At 45.2% G+C, this 24,377-nt stretch overlaps 1 protein-coding gene across 1 annotated transcript; it reads right to left on the reverse strand.

Moving 5' to 3' along the window:
* Positions 1–12,375: 12,375 nt before the first annotated feature.
* On the reverse strand, positions 12,376–16,264 carry LOC103221786 (class I histocompatibility antigen, Gogo-B*0103 alpha chain). The gene is given in 12 exon segments (XM_037995522.2): positions 12,376–13,328; positions 13,331–13,380; positions 13,542–13,561; positions 13,564–13,589; positions 13,696–13,728; positions 14,169–14,285; positions 14,390–14,423; positions 14,425–14,666; positions 15,236–15,455; positions 15,458–15,534; positions 15,780–16,049; positions 16,177–16,264. Coding segments are annotated over 12 exon segments (1,239 nt in total). The 5' UTR covers positions 16,250–16,264; the 3' UTR covers positions 12,376–13,251.
* Between the last annotated feature and the right edge of the window lie 8,113 nt (positions 16,265–24,377).

Here is a 24,377-nt window from a genome sequence, read left to right on the forward strand (position 1 = left end):
TTTGATTCTGGGTGTAGTACATAGTAGAGTACTATGGTCTCTGTGTAATTTCTTTGGCTGTAGACAGTGTTAATGGTATCTGTGATTTCTTCTGTGCATTAGGGTGTGGTTATTAGTGAGACTGTGGTGACGATGTGCTGGGGGCTGGGATGCCACATGAGACAGTCTTCAGTCTCCAGTGGTGGCAGTGGTGTGCTGAGTGTTCCTATCTTTGTGCCCCAAGGTGGTATATACTGGCATTTGTGTTGGTGGTTACTGGTGGGCTGATTCCTGGGCCTCCAGATGGCTTGGTTGGATGCCAGTAGTGGCAATGGTTGACTGGGTGGGTGGGTGGGTGGGGTCTTTGCCTCCTGGGCAGCTGGCTTGGCAGTGGCAATGGTGGGCTGATCCTCTGGGTCCCAAGCAGTGTGCATTGTTAGCGGCAGCTGTGATAGGCTGGGTGGGATGCCTATAGGTGGTGTTTGCAGGTAGGTGACAGCTAAGGTGATAGCACCCAACCTCATGTACCCAGGTGGAGTGCGCAGGTGCCCAAAGTGGTGGATTGGGTTGAGGAATTCCCAGGCCCCATGGCTGCATTCTCTGTCTCAGTGGTAGGGGTCAATGAAGCTGTCTCTTCATCATTAAATGCTGTGCCAACTAGTCCCTTAATTTTGTTTTTGCCTAGAGGACTGAAACATTTATTATAGTTTAGATCTGCTGGTTATTTATTCACTCCCTATATGTCTAAAATCCCTTTGTTTGTTTGTTTGTTTGTTTATTTCTGAGACAGAGTCTCACTCTATTGCCCAGGCTGGAGTGAAATGGTGAGATCTTGGCTCACTGCAACCTCCGCCTTCCGTGTTCAAGTGATTCTCCTTCCTCAGCCTCCTGAGTAGCTGGAATTACAGGTGCATCCCACCATGCCTAGCTAATTTTTGTATTTTTAGTAGAGACGAGGTTTCACCATGTAGGTCAGGCTGGCCTTGAACTCCTGAGTTCGTGATCTGCCCACCTCAGTCTCCCAAAGTGTTGGGATGACAGGCATGAGCTACCACACCTGGCCTAAAATCCCTTTATTTTTTGATAGATATGTTCAAGGTGTGTTAGCTTAATTTAATCATCACATACGGTATACATATATCAATACATCAAACAATATCTCACGAATGTATTATACTTTGTCAATTAAAATTATACATATATATTTGAAAAAGGTATTGTTTTCCAGGAATAGAATCTAGTTTCACAGCATTTTCCTTTTAGGGATCTAAAGATGTTGCTCATCTGTCTCCTCATTTGCATTGTTTCCAATGAAATAACTGCTGTCATCTTTATCATTACTCATATTTTTTCACTTTCTGCTTTTTCAATTTTCTCTTCTTCTGTGGTTTTCAACGAATACATGTTTTTTGGGTTTTTTTACCCAGAATTATAGAGTGAACTTGAGAAACAAGCTATAGGGAGGGCTTTTTGACTATTGGTTGTAAATTTTTAGAAACATTTGTTTGCTACTTGTTTTATTTGGTCACAGGCTAATTTCCTAAGACTATTCTTATATTGAAGAATGTCATAATTCATTTTTTTGGTTCTCCCTAAAACCAAAAAAACCCTAAAAGAAAACCTAGACGATACCATTCAGGCCATAGGCATGGGCAAGGACTTCATGGCTAAAACACCAAAAGCAATGGCAACAAAAGCCAAAATTGACAAATGGGATCTAATTAAACTAAAGAGCTTCTGCACTGCAAAAGAAACTACCATCAGAGTGAACAGGCAACCTACAGAATGGGAGAAAATTTTTACAATCTACTCATCTGACAAAGGAGTAATATCCAGAATCTACAAAGAACTTAAACAAATTTAGAAGAAAAAATCAAACAAAAAGTGGGCAAAGGATATGAACAGACACTTCTCAAAAGAAAACATTTATGTAGCAAACAGACACATGAAAAAATGCTCATCATCACTGGCCATCAGAGAAATGCAAATCAAAACCACAATGAGATACTATCTCACATCAGTTAGAATGGCGATCATTAAAAAGTCAGGAAACAACAGGTGCTGGAGAGGATGTGGAGAAATAGGAACACTTTTACTCTGTTGATGGGACTGTAAACTAGTTCAACCATTGTGGAAGACAGTGTGGCAATTCCCCAAGGATCTAGAACAGAAATACCATTTGACATAGTGATCCCATTACTGGGTATATACCCAAAGGATTATAAATCATGCTGCTATGAAGACACATGCAAATGTATGCTTATTGCAGCAGTATTCACAATAGCAATGACTTGGAAGCAACCCAAATGTCCTTTGTAGGGACTTGGATGAAGCTAGAAACCATCATTCTGAGCAAACTATCACAAGGACAGAAAACCAAACACTGCATGTTCTCACTCATAGGTGGGAATTGAACAATGAGAACACTTGGACACAGGGTGGGGAACATCACACACCAGGGCCTATCGTGGGGTGGGGTCAATGGGGAGGGATAGCATTAGGAGATATACCTAATGTAAATGACGAGTTAATGGGTGCAGCTAACCAACATGGCACATGTATACATATGTAACAAACCTGCACCTTGTGCACATGTATCCTAGAACTTAAAGTATAATTATAATTAAAAAAAATTATTGGTCATCTTGGCTAAAGTATGGTGCCTAGATAGGTGGTCAAGCATTATTCTGGGTGATTTGTGAGGATGTTTGTTGGATGAGATTAACATATAAATACTAGACTTTGAATAAAGTAGATTGATGTCTATCATGTGGGTGGGCTTCATTCAATTCATTGAAGGTGTAAATTAAACAAAACACTGACCTTCCTCAAGGAAGAGGGAACTCTGCAGCAGACAGCGCTGGGATTTGAACTGCAGTATCAGTCAACTGACCCACAAACAGCTGATTGGTTTGTGTACAGCATTTGCAAGATGAATGGACAACATCCTGTTTGGAAGTCCATCTCTTTTATCACAGAAGGTAAAAACAGAAGAGCTCTTGTGGACTTAATTGCATAGTGTTTTCTTAGCAGTGGTGGAAGAATTGAACAATGATAAAGCTCCTACGTTTTAGTTTTTACTGACTTACAGGGAGTGACTAATGGCCTGGCTGTATAATTAATCAGGAGAGCAATGGGAAAGTTACCTATGAAAAGAATGCCCATATGAGACAAGTCCTATGGAAATCACTATGGTAATTTGAGGGGTTCATTTATGTAAGATCTGTTGATTCCTAATATAGATTGCATGTTGTTCTTGTGCAGATCTCATGTCAAGATGTGATCCCAGCATTATAGGTGGGGCCTGGAGGGAGGGAGGTGGTTGGATCATGAGGTCAGTTTCTCATGAATCATTTAGCACCGTCCCCACGGTGCTGTTCAATGCCCCTGAGAATACCTCACTTCCAGGTTTGGAAGGTGATTGAAATCAACAGGAATTTATCTCCAAGTGTTTGCCAGATGCACCTGAAATTCCAGCTATGAGAGCAGCTGAGGCAGAAGGATATCTTGAGTCCAGGAGTTAGATTTTAGCCTGAGCAACATTTGAGGCCAGCCAGGGAAACATCAAGACCACATCTCAAAAGCGACAATAACAAAAAACCCACGTTTGCTTGTGGTGATCACCTGAGTCCGTGAAATAAGTAGACATTGGGGCCTTAGCAATGCAGAGATAGGTAGAATCAAGACATATTCCTCTTGCATTCCACACATCACAGGCACAAAATACACATAAGAAGTGCTTTAACAAAAAAAAAAAAAAAAAGAGAGAGAGAGAGAGAGAGATAGCATATGGCTATGTGGCAGAATCTTTTATGGGAAGGCCTTGAAAATACATAGCTGGCAAGTTAGACTGACACCATTAGCCCCAGGAAGCAACAAATGGGTCTTGGCAGGAATAGATCCTCACCCTGGAGTGGGCTTTGTTCAGCTGGTGGTAGGTGTGTTACCAAACTAAACTGGGGTCCACTCACCTGGGGCAGTAAAAGCAAACATCCACACTGAGATTGTAGTGGGAGAAAGGAGGGCATTTATGTGCAGGGCGACAAACAAGGAGAATCGGGCAACTCACACTTAAGTCCCACCCTTTTTGATGGCTCACAAACAAGGATTTTTAAAGGCGGGGGCAAATTTCAGGAAAGCAGAGTTACAGGCAACATCATAAATCAATGCATAGAAGTGATACACTGCTTCGTCCTGAAAAGGTGGAAAATCCTGATGAGGGAGCTTACAGGTCATAGGTAGATTTAAAGATTCTCTGATTTGTGATAGATAAGGAAGCAAAGTTTCTTTACACTGCTTCCTTACACAGCTTGGGGGAGTAGAGAGGAATGTTCAGGCCTGGCCTATAGCCTTGACTCTCTCCGGTACCCTCAGGAAGAAATTTAGAACAAAGAACAGCGGTCAGAGTTCAGGCCTCAGTTTCCCCTTATCTGTGGTCTCCCTATCAGTGGATCTATTAGGTGGGATTCCATGTTTCTGAAAAACAACTCAGGGACATATGTTAAGATGTTACTCTTAGTTTCTATAGAGAATCAAACATCTTGTGACTCTAACTTTCTTAGCTATTGTTGTAAGCTATCATTACCTTCTTGTTTATAACGTCACTCACTTACTTTTTAGGGCTGGCTAGGTGACTGGAATTTCTCTTGAAGACACTGAAGGTTTTTCTTTATTTCCAGGTTGGGAGTCCCTGGCAGGCTTCTAAGAGGGGTTCCTCCTTTATCTCAGATGCAAATGCTCGGAGTGCTACAAAGAACTTGAATGGGAGGTACTGCAATCATGTGGACCACTGAGTCACATTTCTTTATACTGGAAAATTCACCTGCTCAAAATGTCCAACAATGGTCAGAGAGACATCCTCCTCAAAGGAAGAGTCCCATAGAGAATTAAAATAGCCAGTTGAAACATTGGGTGTATAAAGCAAGAGTGGGGAAACAAGCACGAAGGGTGGGCTTATACATCTTCATGAGTGTGCTCACACTTGACATGAGAGTATCCTCTCTTTTCCTGGTGGATCAGGGGAAGGTGCTGGTGTGATCTACATATATTCCTTCCCATGGTGGGAGGACACTGGAATAATGACTGTAATTCACCTCAACTTGCTTTTCTCATCCCTGATGCAGTGGTCCCAGGACTAGGGATGCAAATAGAGTCCAGAAACAGGAATTATTCCTAAGCAAGAAACTGTAAAAATATTTTATGTCCTTTATGTAATAATTCCTAGGGGCCTATAGAAGAAGGTTGTGCCTTCACTGCACCTGGCAAAGTTGGGGCTAACACTGAATGCAGCTGTATTGCCTGGGGTCAGATAGCCACCCAGTTCTCTACCTGCATAACCCTCCCCTCTATGAACTGGAATGCATGACGAGAGACACTTGCTAGAACAGTATTGGTCGCTGTAGTCTAAGCCAGCACAGCAGCAGAGCCTAGTGTTCCTTCCAAAATTATAAATGTTTAGTTAAATGAAGACAAGGAGAAATAGTAGCTGAGGGTAAATAAATGAATAAATGGGTTATGTAATGAGGAAAATCCAATGTTACATGAACTACTCGAAAGAGGTGTGAGCAAGAGATGATATTGTCTCTTAGCTCAATTTCACCAGATGCCTGAAAGGGTGCAGCCATATGTTGCTGAGACTATTCCTATTTTTGGATGCACTGGGATAATTGTTAATGACCAAAGAGGATTCTGGTAATGTGCCAGGATCTTTTCACTGTTATGATTCTTCTGGCATAGGAGATCTGTGATTGGCCAGGCACAGTGGCTCACGCTTGTGATTCCATCAGTTTGGGAGGCAATGGTAGGAACATTGTTTAAGGCCAGGAGTTTGAGATCAGTGTGGGCAAAATAGTGAGACCCATTCCTATAAAATATTTAAAAATTAGTTGGGCATGTTGGTGTGCACCTGTAATGCTATCTATTCAGAAGGCCGAGGCAGAAAGATCACTTGAGTCCAGGAATTTGAGGTTACAGTGAGCTATGATTGTGCCACTGCATTCTACCCTGGGCAACAGAGCAAGAGATTATTTCTGAAATAAAATAATAAATATTATAAAAAGAGATAATATGGTCAAAACCAGGGTGTGATCTGTGGTCCAATAAAAATATTTGGTCTACGTCCCTGTTTCCTGACAACCATGTTCTAAAACATTTGGAATCTCCTCAGTGATAAGCATGACTTCAACATTGCAATGAGATGACTGTGGGGTGATGGGCTCCTAGATAGCTTCAGAATGGGGGCCGGTTGCCAGAAACACAAAGCTGTGATTAGAGGATTGGAACTTTTAGCCCCATCCCTAAAGTCTGGGAAGGAAAGAATGGCTCGAGGTTGAGTTCAGTCATACAATGGCCAGTGATTTAATTAATCTTGCCTACACAATGAAATTTCCATAGAAACCTCTAGAGATTGGGTTTCGGAGAGCTTCCCCATTGGTGAGCACATCCGTGTGTCCACGTGCTGGGAGGGTGGTGAACTCCATCTCCATGGGGACAGAGATTCCTGTGCTCAGAGCCCTTCCAGACCCCACCCTGTGCACCTCTTCATCTGGCTGCTCATTTTGTATCCTTTATAACTGCTGTGGTTTGAATGTTTCCCCAAAAAAGCTTCTGGTGGGTATTTCATCCCGAGTGCAACACTTTTAAGAAATGGGAACTTTGAGAGGTGATTGGACCATCAGAGCTCTGCCTTCGTTAATGGATTAAGGCTCATCATAAAAGAAACTGAGGCTGTCACTTTGACCTCCTTTTCCCTCTACTTCTCACCCTCTCTTGCCCTTTTGTTTTCTACCAGATACAGTCTCTTGATCTGGGAATTCCCATCCTTGACACCATGAATGAAACAAATTTCTGTTTGTTATAAGTGATCCAGTCTCAGGTGTTCTGCTATAGTGGCATAATTTAAACCAGGGGTCCTTAACCCCCGGGCTGCGGACTGGTACAAGTTTCTGGCCTGGTAGGAACCAGATCGCACAGCAGGAGGTGATCGATTTGGGCGAGAGAGCAAGAGGATGACCACCAGAGTTCCGCCTCCTGTCAGATCAGTGGTGGAATTAGATTCTCATAGAAGCACGAACCCTATTGTGAGGTGTGCATGCGAGAGATCTAGGTTGCATGCTCCTTATGAAACACTAATGCCTGGTCATCTGAGGTGCAACAGTTTCATTCAAAACCATTTCCCTCTGCCTTCCGCCACCTCCACTGGTCCATGGAAAAACTGTCTTCCGTGAAACCGGTCCCGAGTGCCAAAAAGGTGGGGATTTAAGCTACAACAATAAAAAAAACTGTAATACTGAGTGTGAAAGGAAAATAAAATTTCAGGACTCCAAATTCACTATACCAAAGGGAAAAGTTAAGTTTGGAGACTGAATGATGGAAAAACGGCCTTTCTTTTGTTCCTAAACAAATAACTGCAAAGACAGAAGACCCCATATCTCCCCAGGTGGCCTCCCTCACAAACTGCTCACAAGACAATTCCTTGTGGACCCCAACATGTTTACTCTAAAAGGGAGTTTTGTTGAATTTCCCCCAACAATGTAAATTAACAGCTTATCTTCACAGGTACAGGACAAAGACAAGACTAGACATCATCCCTTCACCCACACGGTGACTTTTCTACCCAACATTTACTTTATCTTATGTAAAATGCAGATTTACTGAGCACGAGATGAATGCATAGTTGACTGTTTTTTCCCTCTCCTGGCTGCTCTTTCCCCTATAAATATTGCAGTCCTCAAAACCCTGTTAGGAAAAAGCATGGGCCACAGATGCTACAATGATTTGTGTCTCTGTTTCCAAGGTGCATCTTCAGCTCGGCAAAATGAACTTCTAAACTGACTGAGACCTGTCTCAGACGTTTTTTGGTTTACATGACTATAGCAAAGTCCTGAGTTCTTTGAGTTAGTTTAAGAATTATCAGTCCTTGGGAGGTGAGAGACCCCTGACTTTGTAGCCATGATAGACAGAAGTGCAGGTAACCTGGGACCCGATACTTGTGACTTGCATCCGAAGTGAGGACAGACTTGTGGGACTGAGCCCTTAAACCTGTGAAGCCCGAGGTGAACTTCAGGTAGTTAATGTCAGAATTGAGTCAAACTCTAGGACTCCTAACTGCTGTTGGAGAATCAGAAATTTGGGTGGAGGAAAACCCCATCACCATCCCACAGAAACTTATAGTAAGAGTAAGCAAGTACACCTCTATCTTTTTGGTCCCAGAGGAAAAGATAAACAAAATGTAAGCATTTACTTCACGTCCTTAATCTGTTAAACACAGATTACTACCAGCTGTTCATTGTCCAGACATGGAGTGGTCCTACCTCTAACCTAGAAGTTAGGATTTTTTAGGCCTTTGAGGGTGTCACATAAAAACTAATAAATGTTAGAGATTCTCTCCCCAGAAATATTTCCACACACAAGAAAATATAGATATTAATATAAAACATCGGTGTGGACCCAGAACCTCTGAGGTCTTACAAACCTGGGTGTTTTAATCCTGGTAAGAGACAATGCTGAGGGGAGATGTTTGAATAATCATTTCATCATCACACAATGCCACTCCAAGAATCTAGACTATAAACTGGGATAGACAAAAACTTGATGTAATAATCTATCCTTAAGAGAATGAGTGGAAATATGTTATTTATTAGTCTTGGCTCATTCAGCCACTCTGCGTGCCTACCAGGTACCAGATAAAGTTCTCTTCCTGGATCACTGCTCCAATCATTAAAATGTGTCACTTTTCCCCACTCCTTACACTCCAGCACCTGTACCCTCTTACTATACCAGAATTCCACACTGTCAATGAAAAGAGTCAAACTCGGTAACATATTTGAAGAGATTTATTCTGAGCCAAAAATGAGGGACCACCGCCCATGACGCAGTCCTCAGGAGACCCTGAGAACATGTGCTCAAGGTGGTTGTGGCACAGGATGGTTTTATACATTTTAGGAGGATATGAGACATCAATCAAATACATTTAAGCTATACAATGTTTCGGTCCAGAAAGTTGGAACAATGTGAAACAAGCAAGGGTTGCGGGGTAGTGCTTCTGGGTTATAAGTAGATTTTTAATTTTTCTGATTGGCAATTGGTTGAGTTACTATCAATAGAAAGGAACGTCTGGGTTATGATAAGAGGTTGTGGAGTCCAAAATTTTCTCATGCAGATCAAGCTTCCAGGTGCCAGGCTTCAGAGAAAATAGATTGTAAATGTTTCTGATCAGATTTAATGTCTGTGTTGGTGGTAAATGCTGGTCAGCTTTCCTGAATTCCAAAAGGGAAGAGGGCATAATGAGGCATGTTCAACATCTGCTTCCCATAGTGGCCTCAGCCAGTCTTTCAGGTTAACTTTTGAGCACTGTGGCTGAGGGTGTCAGTTGAGATGGTTAGGTGACGGTGGTTTTGATGTTTATTTTTGGTTTACAACATGCAAGATGTTGAGAGGAGACCGACACCACCTCCCTCCCTGGAAGAGGACAACACTTCAGTCACCCCTTCAGTTGATCATGGACATGCGTCTTAAGCTCCACCAGTCCAGTGACCACCTGCTGAAGACGTGTCATTGTCCTAGGTAAATACTAAGGGTGTGTCATCTCATGCCAAGATTAAGGTGACTGACACACGAGGAGTGAGTTTAGGAGCAAAGGGTTGAATAGGCAAAAGAAAGACAAAGGGGAACAGCTCTCTTCTTGTGAGAGAGAGGGGCACCCAAAAGGGAATTCCGGCCTGGAGTGGGAATGCATTGGATTTTACAGGCAGGCTTGAGGAGATGGTGTCTGATTTATGTAGGGCGCACAGGTTGGTTGGACCAGGTGTGGTATTTCCATAGTGCAATTGGAAGGCTGTTCGCCCCACCCTAATCCTATTATGCAAATGGGCTTGCCACTTCTCCGGCGCCATGTTGTCTGCTCCTCACTGTAAGGAAGGAGCCTGGCAAACAGAAGGGAAGATGGAGTCAGCATTGTGAACATGCCCAGTCCCAGGTGTCCGATTCCTACTGGCACAGCTGCCGGCATTCACCTGTACAAGCGTCCAGCTTACTTGTCTTCTGTCTGAAGCTTGATATTATGTGCTGCACCTTATTAGAAAAGAAAATAATTTGGAGCCTGGTTTTCATTAAAAGTCTTCTGTACCCTCACTACCTGTCTAAATAATTTCTCTTTCACTCCTATATCACTGCCAGCCTCTGAGCCAGAATGAGGTGACAGAGAGGCTGGGACTGTGCAGAACACATTTTAGTAAAGACTGCTGAGTGGCAGTAGTGATGTCCAATTTCCAGGTGCAGCAGTGACGTCTCTCCTGGCCTCAAGGTCCAGTGTCCAGCACCAGGTGTCAGAGGTGTGAGCAGTGGCGTCTGTGCTCAGCAGCAGGGGCAGTTGTTCCTAGGAAGGACCTGATCCAGGGTGGGCTGTGGATTCTGTTCCTGGATGTGTAGGTTCCAGCCTGTTTCTGTGACCTTCCCCACAATAAAACTAGCCCCCAATACCAGATATACGACTTTTTGTGTACATTACAGAAATTTGTTTTCCATAGTTTGCTCCAAGAAGTGAGTGGGAAATGAGTCTGTGGGCGGGTGTCAGAGAGCAGCTTTCACAGGTGTTCCTTGTGCGAGAGCCACATCCTGAATTCTCTACCTGGCCTCCACCCCATGGTGGAGAGAACAACAGGGAATGTCACATCTCATAACTGATGATACACATCCTCCCTTTTCTTACTGTGAGAAAAATCCTCTTTTAAACAGGGTTTGAAAACCCACCCCACCCACCCACCCTGGGCACTCTCTGATCTCAGTGGTTCCTGATCTGGTTGAGCAACAGGATTGCTGGCGGAGGCTTAGAAAATACTCAGGCCACTCCCCAGAACCCCTGTCTCAGAGTATTATGCACAAGACCAAGGAATCATTTATATAACAAGCCCTAGAAGTGAGGCTGATGCTCAGACATGTGGGATCCTGGTGTTCTTGCTACTCCAAGTGTGATCTGGAGACCAGCAGTAGGAGTTCCAGACTTGTCATAAATCCAGAATCTCTTGCTTGACTCCAGAGTTCCTGGATCTCAGCACCACATCCTGGTGATCCCTGTTCACATGGGAGCTCCTTGTCTAAGTGTCCTCTAGACTTGGGGTCAGAACTGTGCAGTCTGCTCTGGGTGTAGTCTGATCACATCCCTTACAACTGGAGGTCCAGGGTTCAGTCCTTGCCCTCATTCTTTTCCACAGTCAATCACTCCCTTGGTGCCCTCATCCATGCTTGAGGTTTTAAGTATCGTTTATATGGTGTGACCTCCTAAATCTATTTCTCCTGCCCAGTCTATTTCTCCTTTCCTCTAAATTCCGGAGTTGTCTGTCCAAATTCTACCCCAGCTCCCCAACCTGCATTCTTAGTAGACATCTCCACTGAGTGCCTGTGATGCCCCCTCCTCAGTATGCTCCTGCCAGAGTCTCCCCATCTCCACTGACAGCAACTCCATCCTTCTACTCACTCATTTTACAACTATGTGTCCTTGATTGTCTTTCTCACACCACAGATACAATCCATTGGCAAATGCTGAGTCCATCTTCAAACACATCCAGAATCCCCTCACATCCCATTCTTTCCCCTTCTCATGCCCTAGTCAAGGTCACCGACATCTCCAGCTTGGAATACAGCACTCGCTTCCTACTGCTTTCCCCTCTGCCTCCCTCGTCCCTCACCTCTCAATTGTGTTCTCAGCACAGCAGTCAGAGATCATTTTAAAAGAGAAGTTAGATCATGACCCTGTTCTGCTCAAAACTGTCCTCTGACTCTTCATCCCACTCAGAGCAAAGGTCAGATCCAACCCCATTTTCCTCAAGCCCACCTGCTCTGGCCACACCTCTGACCTCACCTCAGTTTCTCTCTGTCCAGCCCTCCTGGCCTCCTTGCTCTTCTGGGAACACAGACACCTTCCTGCTATAGTGCATGTGGACTGGAGGTTCCTCTGCCTGGAAAGAACTTCCCCAGACATCCTCATGTCCCTCAAATCCTTCCTCAGAGGTCACCTTTGCAACAAGGTACACACTGACTACCGAGCACAACAGCCACTTTCTCTGTCCCCACTGCCCACATCCTGGGTCACCTGCTTCACCGCCACTTACCACCTTCTAGCACTTTCCTTCCTTACTCTGGTTATAGTGTATCTATCGTCTGCCTCTTCCGACTGGAACACACGCTACAAAAGACCAGAGATTTTTCTGATTTTACTTCAATTGTGTTCCCCAGATGCAGAACCATTCTGTCCTATGTCTGGCCAATGACAAAGGTCTGTTGAATGATCACTGTAGAGCACCTCCCTATTCTAAAGGCAGTATCTTTATTAACATAGCCTTGGGCCAAATGCTGTTTTGTGGCAGCTTAGGCACAAGGTCCCCTCACACTGAGATAGAAGCCGCCTATGTTTTTCTCAGCAGTGCTGCTTGTGTGCCCTCCCTCCCCCATCCCTCATTCTACAGCAACGCCCCTCGTGCCCCCCACCCCAGCACACTGCAGCTCACAACCAGGTTCTCTCTTCAGGAAAGAACAGTCCTTGATGATGGGTCCAATTTCACAGACAAACATAAGTCTAAATTAGACTCTGCTTTCTAGATTCATGAGTTGGGGTTTGATTCAGCACCAAGATCACTAGAACTAGGGCAGGGAGAGAGGGCAGGAGAGCAGAGCAGAACAGAAGCTCTAGAAGCAGGGCAGGAAGTGAATGGCTCTGAACATTTGTCTCAGAATGCACAGAGACCCCATGTGCAGGGGCCGCCCTCAGTGATGTCTGAGCCTCTGTGGTCACAGCTCCCGCTGGACAAGTTTCCACTGAAGGGACAAGGACGATGGAGCAGTGAAGGTGACCCAGCTGAGGACTGACCACATAAACCCCATTAAGAACTGAACAGCAACTGGGGACAGGCCCAGTCCACACTGGGCTCCTCACTGCCTTCTCCACCTCCACCTGCAACAGACTCAGCACAGCAAACATGCTGATTCTGGAAGGTTCTCAGCTCTTCATTTCCTCTCACATTCTAGGAATTGACTTATTTAATTAATCCATCAACCTCTCATAGCAGATATTTGAGAAAACAAATTTCTATTGAAATTCTTATTTTCAGTAGGGAAGTAAGAGGTTGCAGCTCAGCGCACATGAAGTTGAGACTGAGATGGAGACATCCAGCCCCACCTCTCTGGAACAGGAAAGATGACTGGGGAGGAAACACTGGTCAGCGTGGGAACAGGGCTCATGGTGGACACCGGGGTGGGCTGTCCCTCCACCTCCTCACATTATGCTAACAGGGATGCAGACACATTCAGATGCCTTTGCAGAAAGAGATGCCAGAGGCTCTTGAAGTCACAAAAGGGAGGTGTGAAGAAATCCTGCATCTCAGTCCCACACAAGACAGTTATCTCAGGCTACAGAAAACAAGTCATGAACAAATTCAAGTCAGTCATGGTAAGTGATGACACTCTGAACAGCCCACCACACACTCGAAATGTCCCAATCAAAGAATATCCATTACCCATTTCTTTCCCTTCTGCCCCCACCCCCCAACTCTAGACCCCAGGAATCTCACCTTTTCAAGCTGTGAGAGACACATCAGAGCCCTGGGCACTGTCGCTGGCTGGGGTAGAACAAAAACAGGAGCTGGTCAGAGTCCGTAGGAGATGCGGGACAGGAGGAATTACGGGGTGGGTGAGCTCCTCCACACTCCGAACCCCACCACTTACACGCAGCCTGAGAGTAGCTCCCTCCTTTTCTACCTGTGGGAAGAAAATGTCCTGTGAGGGGACTGGGAGGAAGCAGGGCCATAAGATCTTAGATGAACCTCCTAGTCTTGGACCCAAAAGTAATTTCCAGAATTATGACTACAGACCCAGGACAGGATCAGGAAACAGGAGGAAAGCAGGTGTGTGTCCTGAACCAATTGCCCTCCTAAGGTCTGTCCTTAGCAGGGACCTTACCCTGACTCATGAATGCTGGAATCAGGACCCCAATACCATAATCATCAACGTGATACATCCATCCTTCATTGTCACATGTGGTACACAAAAGAGTAAGGGCGGCACACAGGGTCCCAGGCTGGGTTAGCCCCTGTGTGGATGCTGCTTCCCAAGAATGAGGCAGGGAACACTTCTACCTGGGGTTTGAAACCCCCAGTGGGACAAGAAAACCCAGACCCCACCCCTCACCCCTTCCCTACCTGAGCTCTTCCTCCTCCACATCACAGCAGTGACCACAGCTCTGGTGAACACAACTGCTAGGACAGCCAGGCCAGCAATGATGCCCACGATGGGGATGGTGGACTGGGAAGATGGCTCTGGGAAAGGACAGGAAGATGAGGGGCCCTGACTCTGCTGAAGGGCTCCAGAAAGGCTCCTGCTTTCCCTGAGAAGAGACATGACCCCTCATACCCCTCCTTACCCCATCTCAGGGTGAGGGGCTCTGGCAGCCCCTCAATGCTGCACATGGCACCTGTATCTCTGCTCTTCTCCAGAAGGCACCACCACAGCTCCCCACTTCTGGAAGGTTCCATCTCCTCCTGGCCTGGTCTCCACAAGCTCAGTGTCCTGAGTTTGCTCCTCCCCATCCTGCTGCCAGGTCAGTGTGATCTCCGCAGGGTAGAAGCCCAGGGCCCAGCACCTCAGGGTGGCCTCATGGTCAGAGACGGGGTGGTGGGTCACGTGTGTCTTTGGGGGTTCTGATGGGAAGAGTCAGAAAATTCAGGCGCTTTGCATCTCTCATAGGATGCTCCAGCAGCGCCCATGTGACCACCCTGAGAATGGACAGGAAACCTGGGGTGGGGAACGGAGCACAGAAGCCAGACACCAGCCTGGACACAGGCATCTGGGATAATCTCGTATTCCTTGGAGAGTTCTAGTCTCTGAGGGAGGAACAAGGACTTCTGGTCCTGACCTGAGTGGAGGCCGAGGGACTCAGAAAAGCTGGAATCAGACCTTCAAACACATTGAGTGTGAGGCAGAGAACAAGGCCTGAGAGAAAAATACACGGTGCCCAAGGCTGCTGCAGGGGTCAAAGGGGACCCCTGATCTGTATTCTAGGGACTGTCTTCCCCTCCATGTCCTCAGAGACGTCATCCCTTAATTGTCCTAGAGAGCAGAGGGGGCCCTCAGAGGAAATCAGGAAAATTCATTCTTCATTCAAGGGAGGGCGACATTCTAGCACTGATCCCATTTTCCTCCCCTCCTCATGGGAGGCCATCCCGGGCGATCTAGAGGTGATGGGGAAGGGTCCCCACTGCCCCGGTACCCGCGCGCTGCAGCGTCTCCTTCCCGTTCTCCAGGTGTCTGCGGAGCCACTCCACGCACGTCCCCTCCAGGTGGGCTCTTATCTGCTCTGCCACACCGGCTGCCTCCCACTTGCGCTGGGTGTTCTGAGCCGCTATGTCCGCGGCGGTCCAAGAGCGCAGGTCCTCGTTCAGGGCGATGTAATCCTTGCTGTCGTAAGCGTGCTGGTTATATCCGTGTAAGCATGCTGGTTATATCCGTGAAGGAGGCGCCCGTCAGGCCCCAGGTCGCAGCCAGACATCCACTGGAGGGTGTGAGACCCTGGCCCCGCCCCCGCGGTCAGCCCCGCCCATCGAGCCCCGCCCCGACCCGACCACCCCGCGGGGACTTTGGCCTCAACTGAAAATGAAACCGGCTAAAGGCGCCTGGGGCTCTCCCCGGTCGAGGGTCTGGGCGGGTCCCGCGGCCTTGGGGCGGATCTCCGACCCGGAGACTCCGGGCCACCCGGGCCGTCCGTGGGGGATGGGGAGGGGTCGTGACCTGCGCCCCGGGCCGGGGTCACTCACCGGCCTCGCTCTGGTTGTAGTAGCGGAGCAGGGTCCCCTGGTTCACTCGGTGAGTCTGTGCGCGGGCCTTGGCGTTCCGTGTCTGCTCTTCCCAATACTCCGGCCCCTCCTGCTCCACCCACGGCGCCCGCGGCTCCATCCTCGGACTCTCGGTGTCGCTGTCGAACCGCACAAACTGCGTGTCGTTCACGTAGCCCACGGAGATGAAGCGGGGCTCCCCGCGGCCGGGCCGGGACACGGCGGTGTTGAAATACCTCAAGGAGTGCGAGCCTGGGGGCGAGGAGAGGCTGAGACCCGCCCGACCCTCCTCCCCGCGCGGCTCCCCGGGCCCTGCGCCCCCGCCTGCGGTCCCCTCGCTCCTCCCTGCAGAGCATTTTCCTCCCGACCCCGCACTCACCGGCCCAGGTCTTGGTCAGGGCCAGGACCGCCGAGAGCAGCAGGAGGAGGGTTCAGGGCGCCACGACCCGCATCTTGGCGTCTGAGGAGACTCTGAGCCCGGATGGGCGCGTGGGGACTTTAGAACTGAGACCGCGGGGACGCTGATTGGCTTCTCTAGACCTCCGACACCCAATGAGAGTGGGAACTGGGGACGCGTCACGAGTATCCTGGAGGAAGGACCCGACACAGGTTGGGAGAAGAAGTGAAACTAGGAGAGTGGGGAATCCCCAACTCTGGGCCTCCTCAGTGCAGACAAGGCTCTCGGAGCCTGAGACCCTGAGAGCCACGCCCGAGACCTGGGACTTCGTCCTGATCCCTCTTCTCCTACACCAAGCCTCTTTGTCACACTGTCTGCCTGAGTCCTGGACAAGGATCTGTCTGTGGAAACCAGGGAGAGACCCCCCAGGCTGCTCCCAGCCTCTTCCCCTTCCCTACTCGTCCTGGAATCCCCGTCCCTGAACTGGACTCCCTGCCTCCCACTCCCTCTCCCCTTGGACCTTTGTACTGTGGAACTCACCACGGGGAACTTGATGCCGGAGAGTGAGCTCGCCCTGGGAATGGAGGTGTAGAGACAGGGGTTTTCTCTCTAAACCTGGTGAAGTTTTGTCTGAAGCCACCACGTAGAGATTCTCATAGAGACCAGTTTCCTTTTTGTTTATTAATACAGTAGGTAGCACAATGTTGATAATCCCTGAATGATTAGAATTCCAATCTGTAAAAGACCTGTGTCAAAACAGCATTACAAAGCTCTTAAGTTTTACTTTCCCAGACTATGGATCTGTGACTCTGGGTTGTTGCATTTAAAATTATCTTCATTCTGGGAGGCCGAGGCGGGCGGATCACGAGGTCAGGAGATCGAGACCATCCTGGCTAACACGGTGAAACCCCGCCTCTACTAAAAATACAAAAAATTAGCCGGGCGCGGTGGCGGGTGCCTGTAGTCCCAGTTACTCGAGAGACTGAGGCAGGAGAATGGCGTGAACCCGGGAGGCGGAGCTTGCAGTGAGCCAAGATTGCACCACTGCACTCCAGCCTGGGAGACATAGTGAGACTCCGTCTCAAAAAAAAAAAAAAAAAAAATTATCTTCATTCCTTAGCCTGAGTTTCCCTGTGTGAGTCCAAACATCTCCTGAATACAAAGAAGCAGGGTTTGTTACTGTCTATTGCAACCGGGAGCCTGTAGTCATCACCTCAAAGTAGCGAGTGCTCCATGCAGTCCCAATGCTCTTCACTGACGCTCAAGCACTGCCTGTTTTCCTGAACTCTGCACATCTAAGCAGCATGCATATTTTATCTGGACACTTAGTATTTTTGTAACTCTTTTTTTTTTTTTTAATCATAAGGAGCCAATTAGCTTTTAGGAAGTCCAACAAAATGTATTGAATACCGAATGCAAAGAACCCCCTGCTAGGCTCTTCCACTGCTTTAGAATTCTGTCCTCTCTCTTTTTCCTCACCTCCCGCTTCTCCAGCCCTTGTCTCTGCCCCTCTCATCCCTCACACACCCCCTTCCCCTAAATCCCCGCTACCCTGTCACTCCTGAATTGTGGCACTGACACTGCCCCTCACCTCCTGCCCATGTGTGTTCTCCCCACAGTGCTCAGCAGTCCTGCTAACGTGAGTAAAGTCCTATCATTTCTTCACTTAACAATGGTTGGATTTTGGTCTACAATTTGCTATATGTTTTCAATTTGTCTCATATCTTTTTGTTTCTGTTCCTCCTTTGCTACTTTCTTATGTGTCAAATAAACAGTTTTTAGTTTATGATTTTAATTCTCCTAGTGGCTTTTAGCTATATTTCTTTACACTAGTTTTTTATTGTTATAAGAATGGAAACCCGATTCCTTGACTTTTCACAGTGAAGTTCAGGTTCTATTAAACTACATCCGGCAAAATAAAGGATACTTGCAACAGTATAGTTTCCTTTAACCTACCATTATGCTATTTTTGTTTTATATATTACATCAATCTATATTATAAACTCAATGATACAGTGTAATACTTTTTGTTTTAGACAAGCAGCCATATGTCTTCAGGAAATTAAGAAAATAAGTGTGAATGTGACTCGTGTGTGTGCATCCTTTCTGTGTATCTGGGTCACCATCTAGTACCATTTCCCTTCACCCTGAAGAATTTCCTTTAAAATTAAATATACTACAGGACCCCTAGGAAATGAATTTTATGGTTTTGATGATCTAAAAATGTCTTTATTTTTGCCTCCCCCCCGGTTTTTGTTTTGTTTTGTTTTTGTTTTTGTTTTTGTTTTTTGCTTATTAGGGCATTTACATGTAATAAAATTCACCAGTTTTAGCTGCGCTTTTTGGTAAACATTGGTAACTATTTAGAGATGTGTAACTACCACACTGCCCAGTAGAGAAACACTGAATGCAGAGAACCCCCTGCTAGGCTCCTCCACTGCTTTGGAGTCCTTTCCCCTGCTCCTTGTCCTCACCTCCTGCTTCCCCAGCGCTTCCCTCTGCCCTCATCCCTCACACCTTCCTCTCCCCTTAGTTCCCACCACCCACTTACTCCTGAACTGTGGCACTGTAGAGAAGTTTCTTCTCCCTAAAAGCTTTCTTTATGCTCCTTTCTGTTTAATCCTTGCCTCCCACCCTCACCCCTTCCCTTCTCTCAACCACCGCTCTGTTTTCTGTCACTGCAATAGTGAAATTTCTAGAATTTAATGGACATGCAATCCTAAGTTATATAGTCCTTCATTTGGTCTCTCCCTTAGCATAATTATGTTTGAGATGATGCCATTCACTCATTTTTGTTACTGAGCAGCTGCTGAGTATTGCTGGAATCCCAGTTTATTCATTGGTTTCTCTATTCTCTAGTTGATTGACATGTGGATTCCTCCAGCTAGGGTTTGTTATTAATGAAACCACTAGAAATAACTGCTTACAAGTGTGGCCTTACATTTTTATTTCTTTTGGATAAATACATATTTGTGGAATTGCTGGGTTCTGTGGTAATGGATGGGTAACTGTATAAGAAATTACCATACCGCTTTACAAGCTGACTGCCACATTTTTTGCATTCCTACCAGCGATATCAGACATTCCTATTTTTCCATATTCTTGACAGTATTTAGACTTATCATGTCTTTTCAACTTTACCTGTTCTGGGTGATATGTGATGGTTTCTCGTTGTGCTTTTAACTTGCACTTCTTAGATGACTAGTATTGTTTGCTATCTTTTCATGTTCATCTAAGTGACTTATTACATATATCTTATGAACTATTTTGCAAATTCAATGATTAATTCCAGAGACTTTTTCAGAATCTCCTAGCGTTTTCTACATATGCAATGAAGCTGGTGACAAAGAAAGACTTTTGTTTCTTCCTTTCCTATCTATTGATCTTTTTTCTTTTAAAATTATTTTTATTTGGTAGAGATGAGATCTCACTATCAGGCTGGTCTCAAACTCCTGAACTCAAGCGATCCTCCCACCTCAGCCTCCCAAAATGCAGGGATTACAGGCATGAGCCTAATGGGTACTAAGGCTTAATACTTGGGTGGGTACTAATGGATATGGAAATAATCTGTACAACAAAACCCCATAACACAAGTTTACCTATGTAACAAACCTGCGCATGTGCCCCTTAACTAAAAATAAAAGTTAAATTCAAACAAACAAACAAAGTGCATGTCTGGAAAGAGCATATGGTTGGGTTCCGTATTTTTTTAAACCAAGTCACACAATCTCTACCCTTCATTAGAGTGTTGATTCATATAGGTTTTTGTCATTATTGATATGACAAGTTTCAGGTCTACCATGTTATTTTCCCAGTTTTTGTTTCTCTGTTTCTCTTGTCCTGACCCATGACTTCTTATTAGAAACCATAGAAACAAAAGAAAGTAGAATAACATCTTTAAAGTGCTGGAAGACAAAAAGGTTAACTAAGAATTCTATATCCAGCATAGATGTCCTTCAAGGATAGGCAAATAAGGAGATATTTCAGGTAAAAGAAAATTAAGAGAATTTCTCACCAGCAGATCTGTACAATAACAACTGGTAAAGAAAATTCTTCAGACTAGAGGCAAATGATACCAGGTGGAAAATGAGATGATCAGAAAAGATGAAGATGATCAAAAATGGTAAATACTGAGCTAAGTACAAAAGGCTATCTTGCTCCCCTCATTTATTCTTACTTTATATACATAGAACTGTTTAAAGATAAGAAAAAGTTTTTTATCGTGGGACTTACAACCTATATATATTCCATATAATATCTATACCATAAAAGATGGACATTTTGCAGAGGATAAATGATTGCAATACTTCTATATTTATGGGTACTAGTACATTATTAACTGAAAGTAGACTGTGAAATGTTAAGAATGAGTTAAGTTCTGAAGGAAATTGTAACACTACAAACCATTCAAAAGATCAACAAATCTTGGAGATGGTTTTTTGAAAACAAATCCCAGCCAGTCTTGAGTCTCATCACCCTAAGATTTCAGAACTATTGTGAATACAAAAGTAATCACAGAACAGTCCTGCCCAGAAAGAGGAGTTATCCCTAAATATGGTGGCCCTGGGACAGTCGGCCCTTCCTGCTGGACCTCTTCCGCATGGGCACTTTCTGCAGTGACTTTGTTGTCCTGCTATTCCACTCTACCCAGTGTCCTGACCCAAGAGTCAAGGGGTGTCTGCTGCTGTGTCCACACTTGGAGAAGGAAACCTTGATGGTGTTAGTCAATTACAAGCCAGGCATGACAGCTCACCCCTGTAATCCCAGCAGTTCAGGATGCTAAGGCAAGAGGATTGCTTGACATCAGAAGTTGGAGACCAGCTTGGACAACATTGTGACATGCTCATCTCTAAAAGATATAAAAATAAGTAAACTTAGCTGGGCCTGGTGGTCGACGCTTGTATACGCAGGTATTGGGAAGGCTGAGATGGGAAGATCCCTTGAGCTTATGGGTTCAAGGCTGCAGTGGGCTATGATCGCACCACTGGTCTCCAATCCAGGCCACAGAATGAGATCTTGACTCCAAAAAATACATTGTAAACCTTTGCTCACTATGGGTTATTTTATTTATTATTTATTCAATGTGTATTCTGATTTTATTTTGCTGGCAGCACAATAAACCAGGACATGCAGAAACTAGAAATCCCATCCACTTTCCAGTGGTAAAAAGTCCAGTCCAGGGAGGCGAGAAGGAGACAGTCCTCATTAGCGCTGAGGATTCAGGGAGAATGAGATGGGCTGGGCACGAAGGGTTTTTGTTTGTTTGTTTGTTTTCTGTGAATGAATGTAACTTTTTGTTATGATAGAGTTGTTTTATTAAAGAAATAGGTGAAAATGGTTAAGTCAAATCAAATGGCTCTAAAAGTCTTACAATGAAAGCAACAGTCCTGCCATTTGTTCTTTCCAGAGACAAGCACTTTTCATTCTCTCAGTTTTTCCTTCTGGTAGTTGCCTTCATGGGTTTTTCCAAATGATTATTTTTTCAGTTTTTCAAGTGGGTGCATATATTAATACATGTAATTTTTAAAAGCCTCTTCTGTTTATAATACATCCTAACTGTCCCCTGCCCTGTCCCTCCTAATCCTCCTGAGTAATGACTTTCAACTCTTTTAGCAATGTCTTCTGTTTTTCTCCTCACATAACTACTTAGTCATTTCTTGATTATTTTACACATTTTAAGTGATTTCTTGAATGACAGATGAGGATTTAGCTCTTACACCATCACTATCTTCACTTTTCCTCCCCTATTGTCCCAAAGTAGTTACCAGAGTTAGGGGCTAAGCAGTCACCACATCATTATGACTATGTACATATTGCTCATTGTTGAGAAGAACAGAGTATTATGCTCTTACTTCCTATCCTGTACTTCCTTCTGCCCTAGAATTAATGATTGCCTAACCAGCCTTCCCTCTTGTTTTTTTCACTTTTGCTTTATCTTCAATGAATTTCTTTCCAAATGCCCCAAATCTGGCAATAACCTGTTATTATTTTTAAGAGAAGGGAATCTCACTATGGTGGCCAGGCTGGTCTGGAAATGTTGGACTCAAGCCAACCTCTTGCTTTTAGCCTCCTGAGTAGCTGGGACTGCGGGCATGAGTCATTCCACCCAGCTAACCTATTAATATTTCTACTTTTTTTTCTTTCTTTTTTTTTTTTTTTTAAAGCTAGCTCCATAACTGGAATATTGCCTGTGTTGGATCCTATTTGCTGGATCCATGTCATTCTCTGGTTTGTCTACTTCTTCATTTTGTGGGAGTATTTTCTCCAATAACTTCCCAAGAAAGGGTCCATGGAGGTAACCCCTGAGTCTTTGCTTGCCTAAAAATGTATTTTTTTACCTTCACCCTTGATTATTTGGCTGAATATAGATTTATCTGTTGAAAATAACTTTCTTTCTAGAATTCTGAAGGCATGCTTCCATTGTTTCCAGCTTCTTTTTAGAGGCAGGGTCTCTTCTGTCGCCCAGGCTGGAGTGCAGTGGCGCAACCACAACTCCCTGCAGCCGAGACCGCGCAGGCTCAGTTCATCCACCTCAGCCCCTGAGCAGATGGGACTACAGGTGGGGGCCACAGGGCCCAGCCAATTTTTGTACTTTTTGTAGAGATGGGGCTTCACCATGTTGCCCAAGCTGGTTTCAAGGGATATGCCTGTCTTTGCCTCCCAACATGCTGAGCCACTGTGTTACAGGCATGAGCCACTGTGCCCGGCCAGTTTTTCTTTTATTCTCTCTCTTCTTCCTTCATTTCTCAAAGACATCTCAAACTCAATAGGCCCAAAACCAAAGTCAAACTCCATCAGAATATCCTGCTACTTTCAACTTTAAAATGTATCTTAAATCACAGTTTCTTACTACATGCAACCTTCTGGTTCAAACTACCACGATCCCTCACTTGGACTTAGAATTGGTTTTCCTGCTCCTTATTTTTTTAAATCATAAAATATTTCAAATAAACCATGTGTGGCTTTATACTTTTTACTACATCAAAAGAATAAAGATCTGCCAGGTGCAGTGGCTCACGCTTGTAATCCTAGCACTTTGGGAGGCGAGGCAGGCATATTACTTGAGGTCAGGAGTTCGAGAGCAGCCCTGACCAACATGGTGAAACCTCATCTCCACCAAAAACACAAAATTAGCTGGGTGTTGTGGTGTGCACCTGTAGTCCCAGCTACTTGGGAGCCTGAGGCAGGAGAATCGCTTGAACCTGGGAAGTCGGAGGTTGCAGGGAGCTGAGGTCTCTCCATTGCACTCCGTCTGGGTAACAAGAGTGAAACTCTGTTAAAAAAAAAAAAAAAAAAAAAAGATATGAAGAGGTTATATACTTAAACATGGAATTGCTTTAAGTGTTTGCCATTCACTATTCCCATGCATGCCAGCAGCTTCTTACTGCAAACACCTGGGACTTGCTATAGAGCAGCTGGAGTACCTTCCACCCACACACAGGACAGGGAGCTGACAACCAAGGAGTGGAGGATCAATACTCCAGCTTTCTCCCCTCTGTTTCCCTGTATCTGAGCAGTATGGAGCTTGTTACCAATGAGAACCTGCTCACTGACTTTAAACTTGTTTTCTTACCTTCTCAGTTCCATTTCTCCATACCTCAGTTGATGCTTTCTGTTAAGACCTAGCAAATAAACTGCTTTCACTGAAATTTCAGTCTTGGAACCTGCTTTGGGTTCCCCCAAAGACTGAAATATATTCATTTTCCCATCACTGGACTTCCAGGTTGCTTTCAATTTTTCACTGTTACAAAGAAGGCTGCAACATTAGTCTACAAACCTTTAGGTATGCACATAAGAAGTTTTTGGTATTTCCCACTAGTGAAACTGCTCAGTTGGAGGGTACGTGCATCTTCATCTTTAATAAATACTACCAACATTTGAAAAGCTCGACAATGTCAAGGACTGGCCAGAGTGCCATGTGCGATGGGTGTGGAATGGCAGGTCACTGTAGCAGGTGCGGGGACTCAGTCGGGGTCTTGGAGAGGCACTTAGTTACAGCAAGAATGTTTCATAAATGGTATCTGATATATTCAAGATTACCACGGAATAAAAACACGTTGCTTAGAAATAATTATTCATAGATCTAAAGTCAACAAAAGTCTTTTTCTTCTAACGTAAAAATATATAATTTTTTTCCAGAGGGAGGGGGAACAACTTAAAATAAACCAGAAAACACCTTCATG

This window comes from Chlorocebus sabaeus, chromosome 17 (genome assembly GCF_047675955.1).
Source record: "Chlorocebus sabaeus isolate Y175 chromosome 17, mChlSab1.0.hap1, whole genome shotgun sequence".
Lineage (NCBI taxonomy): Eukaryota > Metazoa > Chordata > Mammalia > Primates > Cercopithecidae > Chlorocebus > Chlorocebus sabaeus.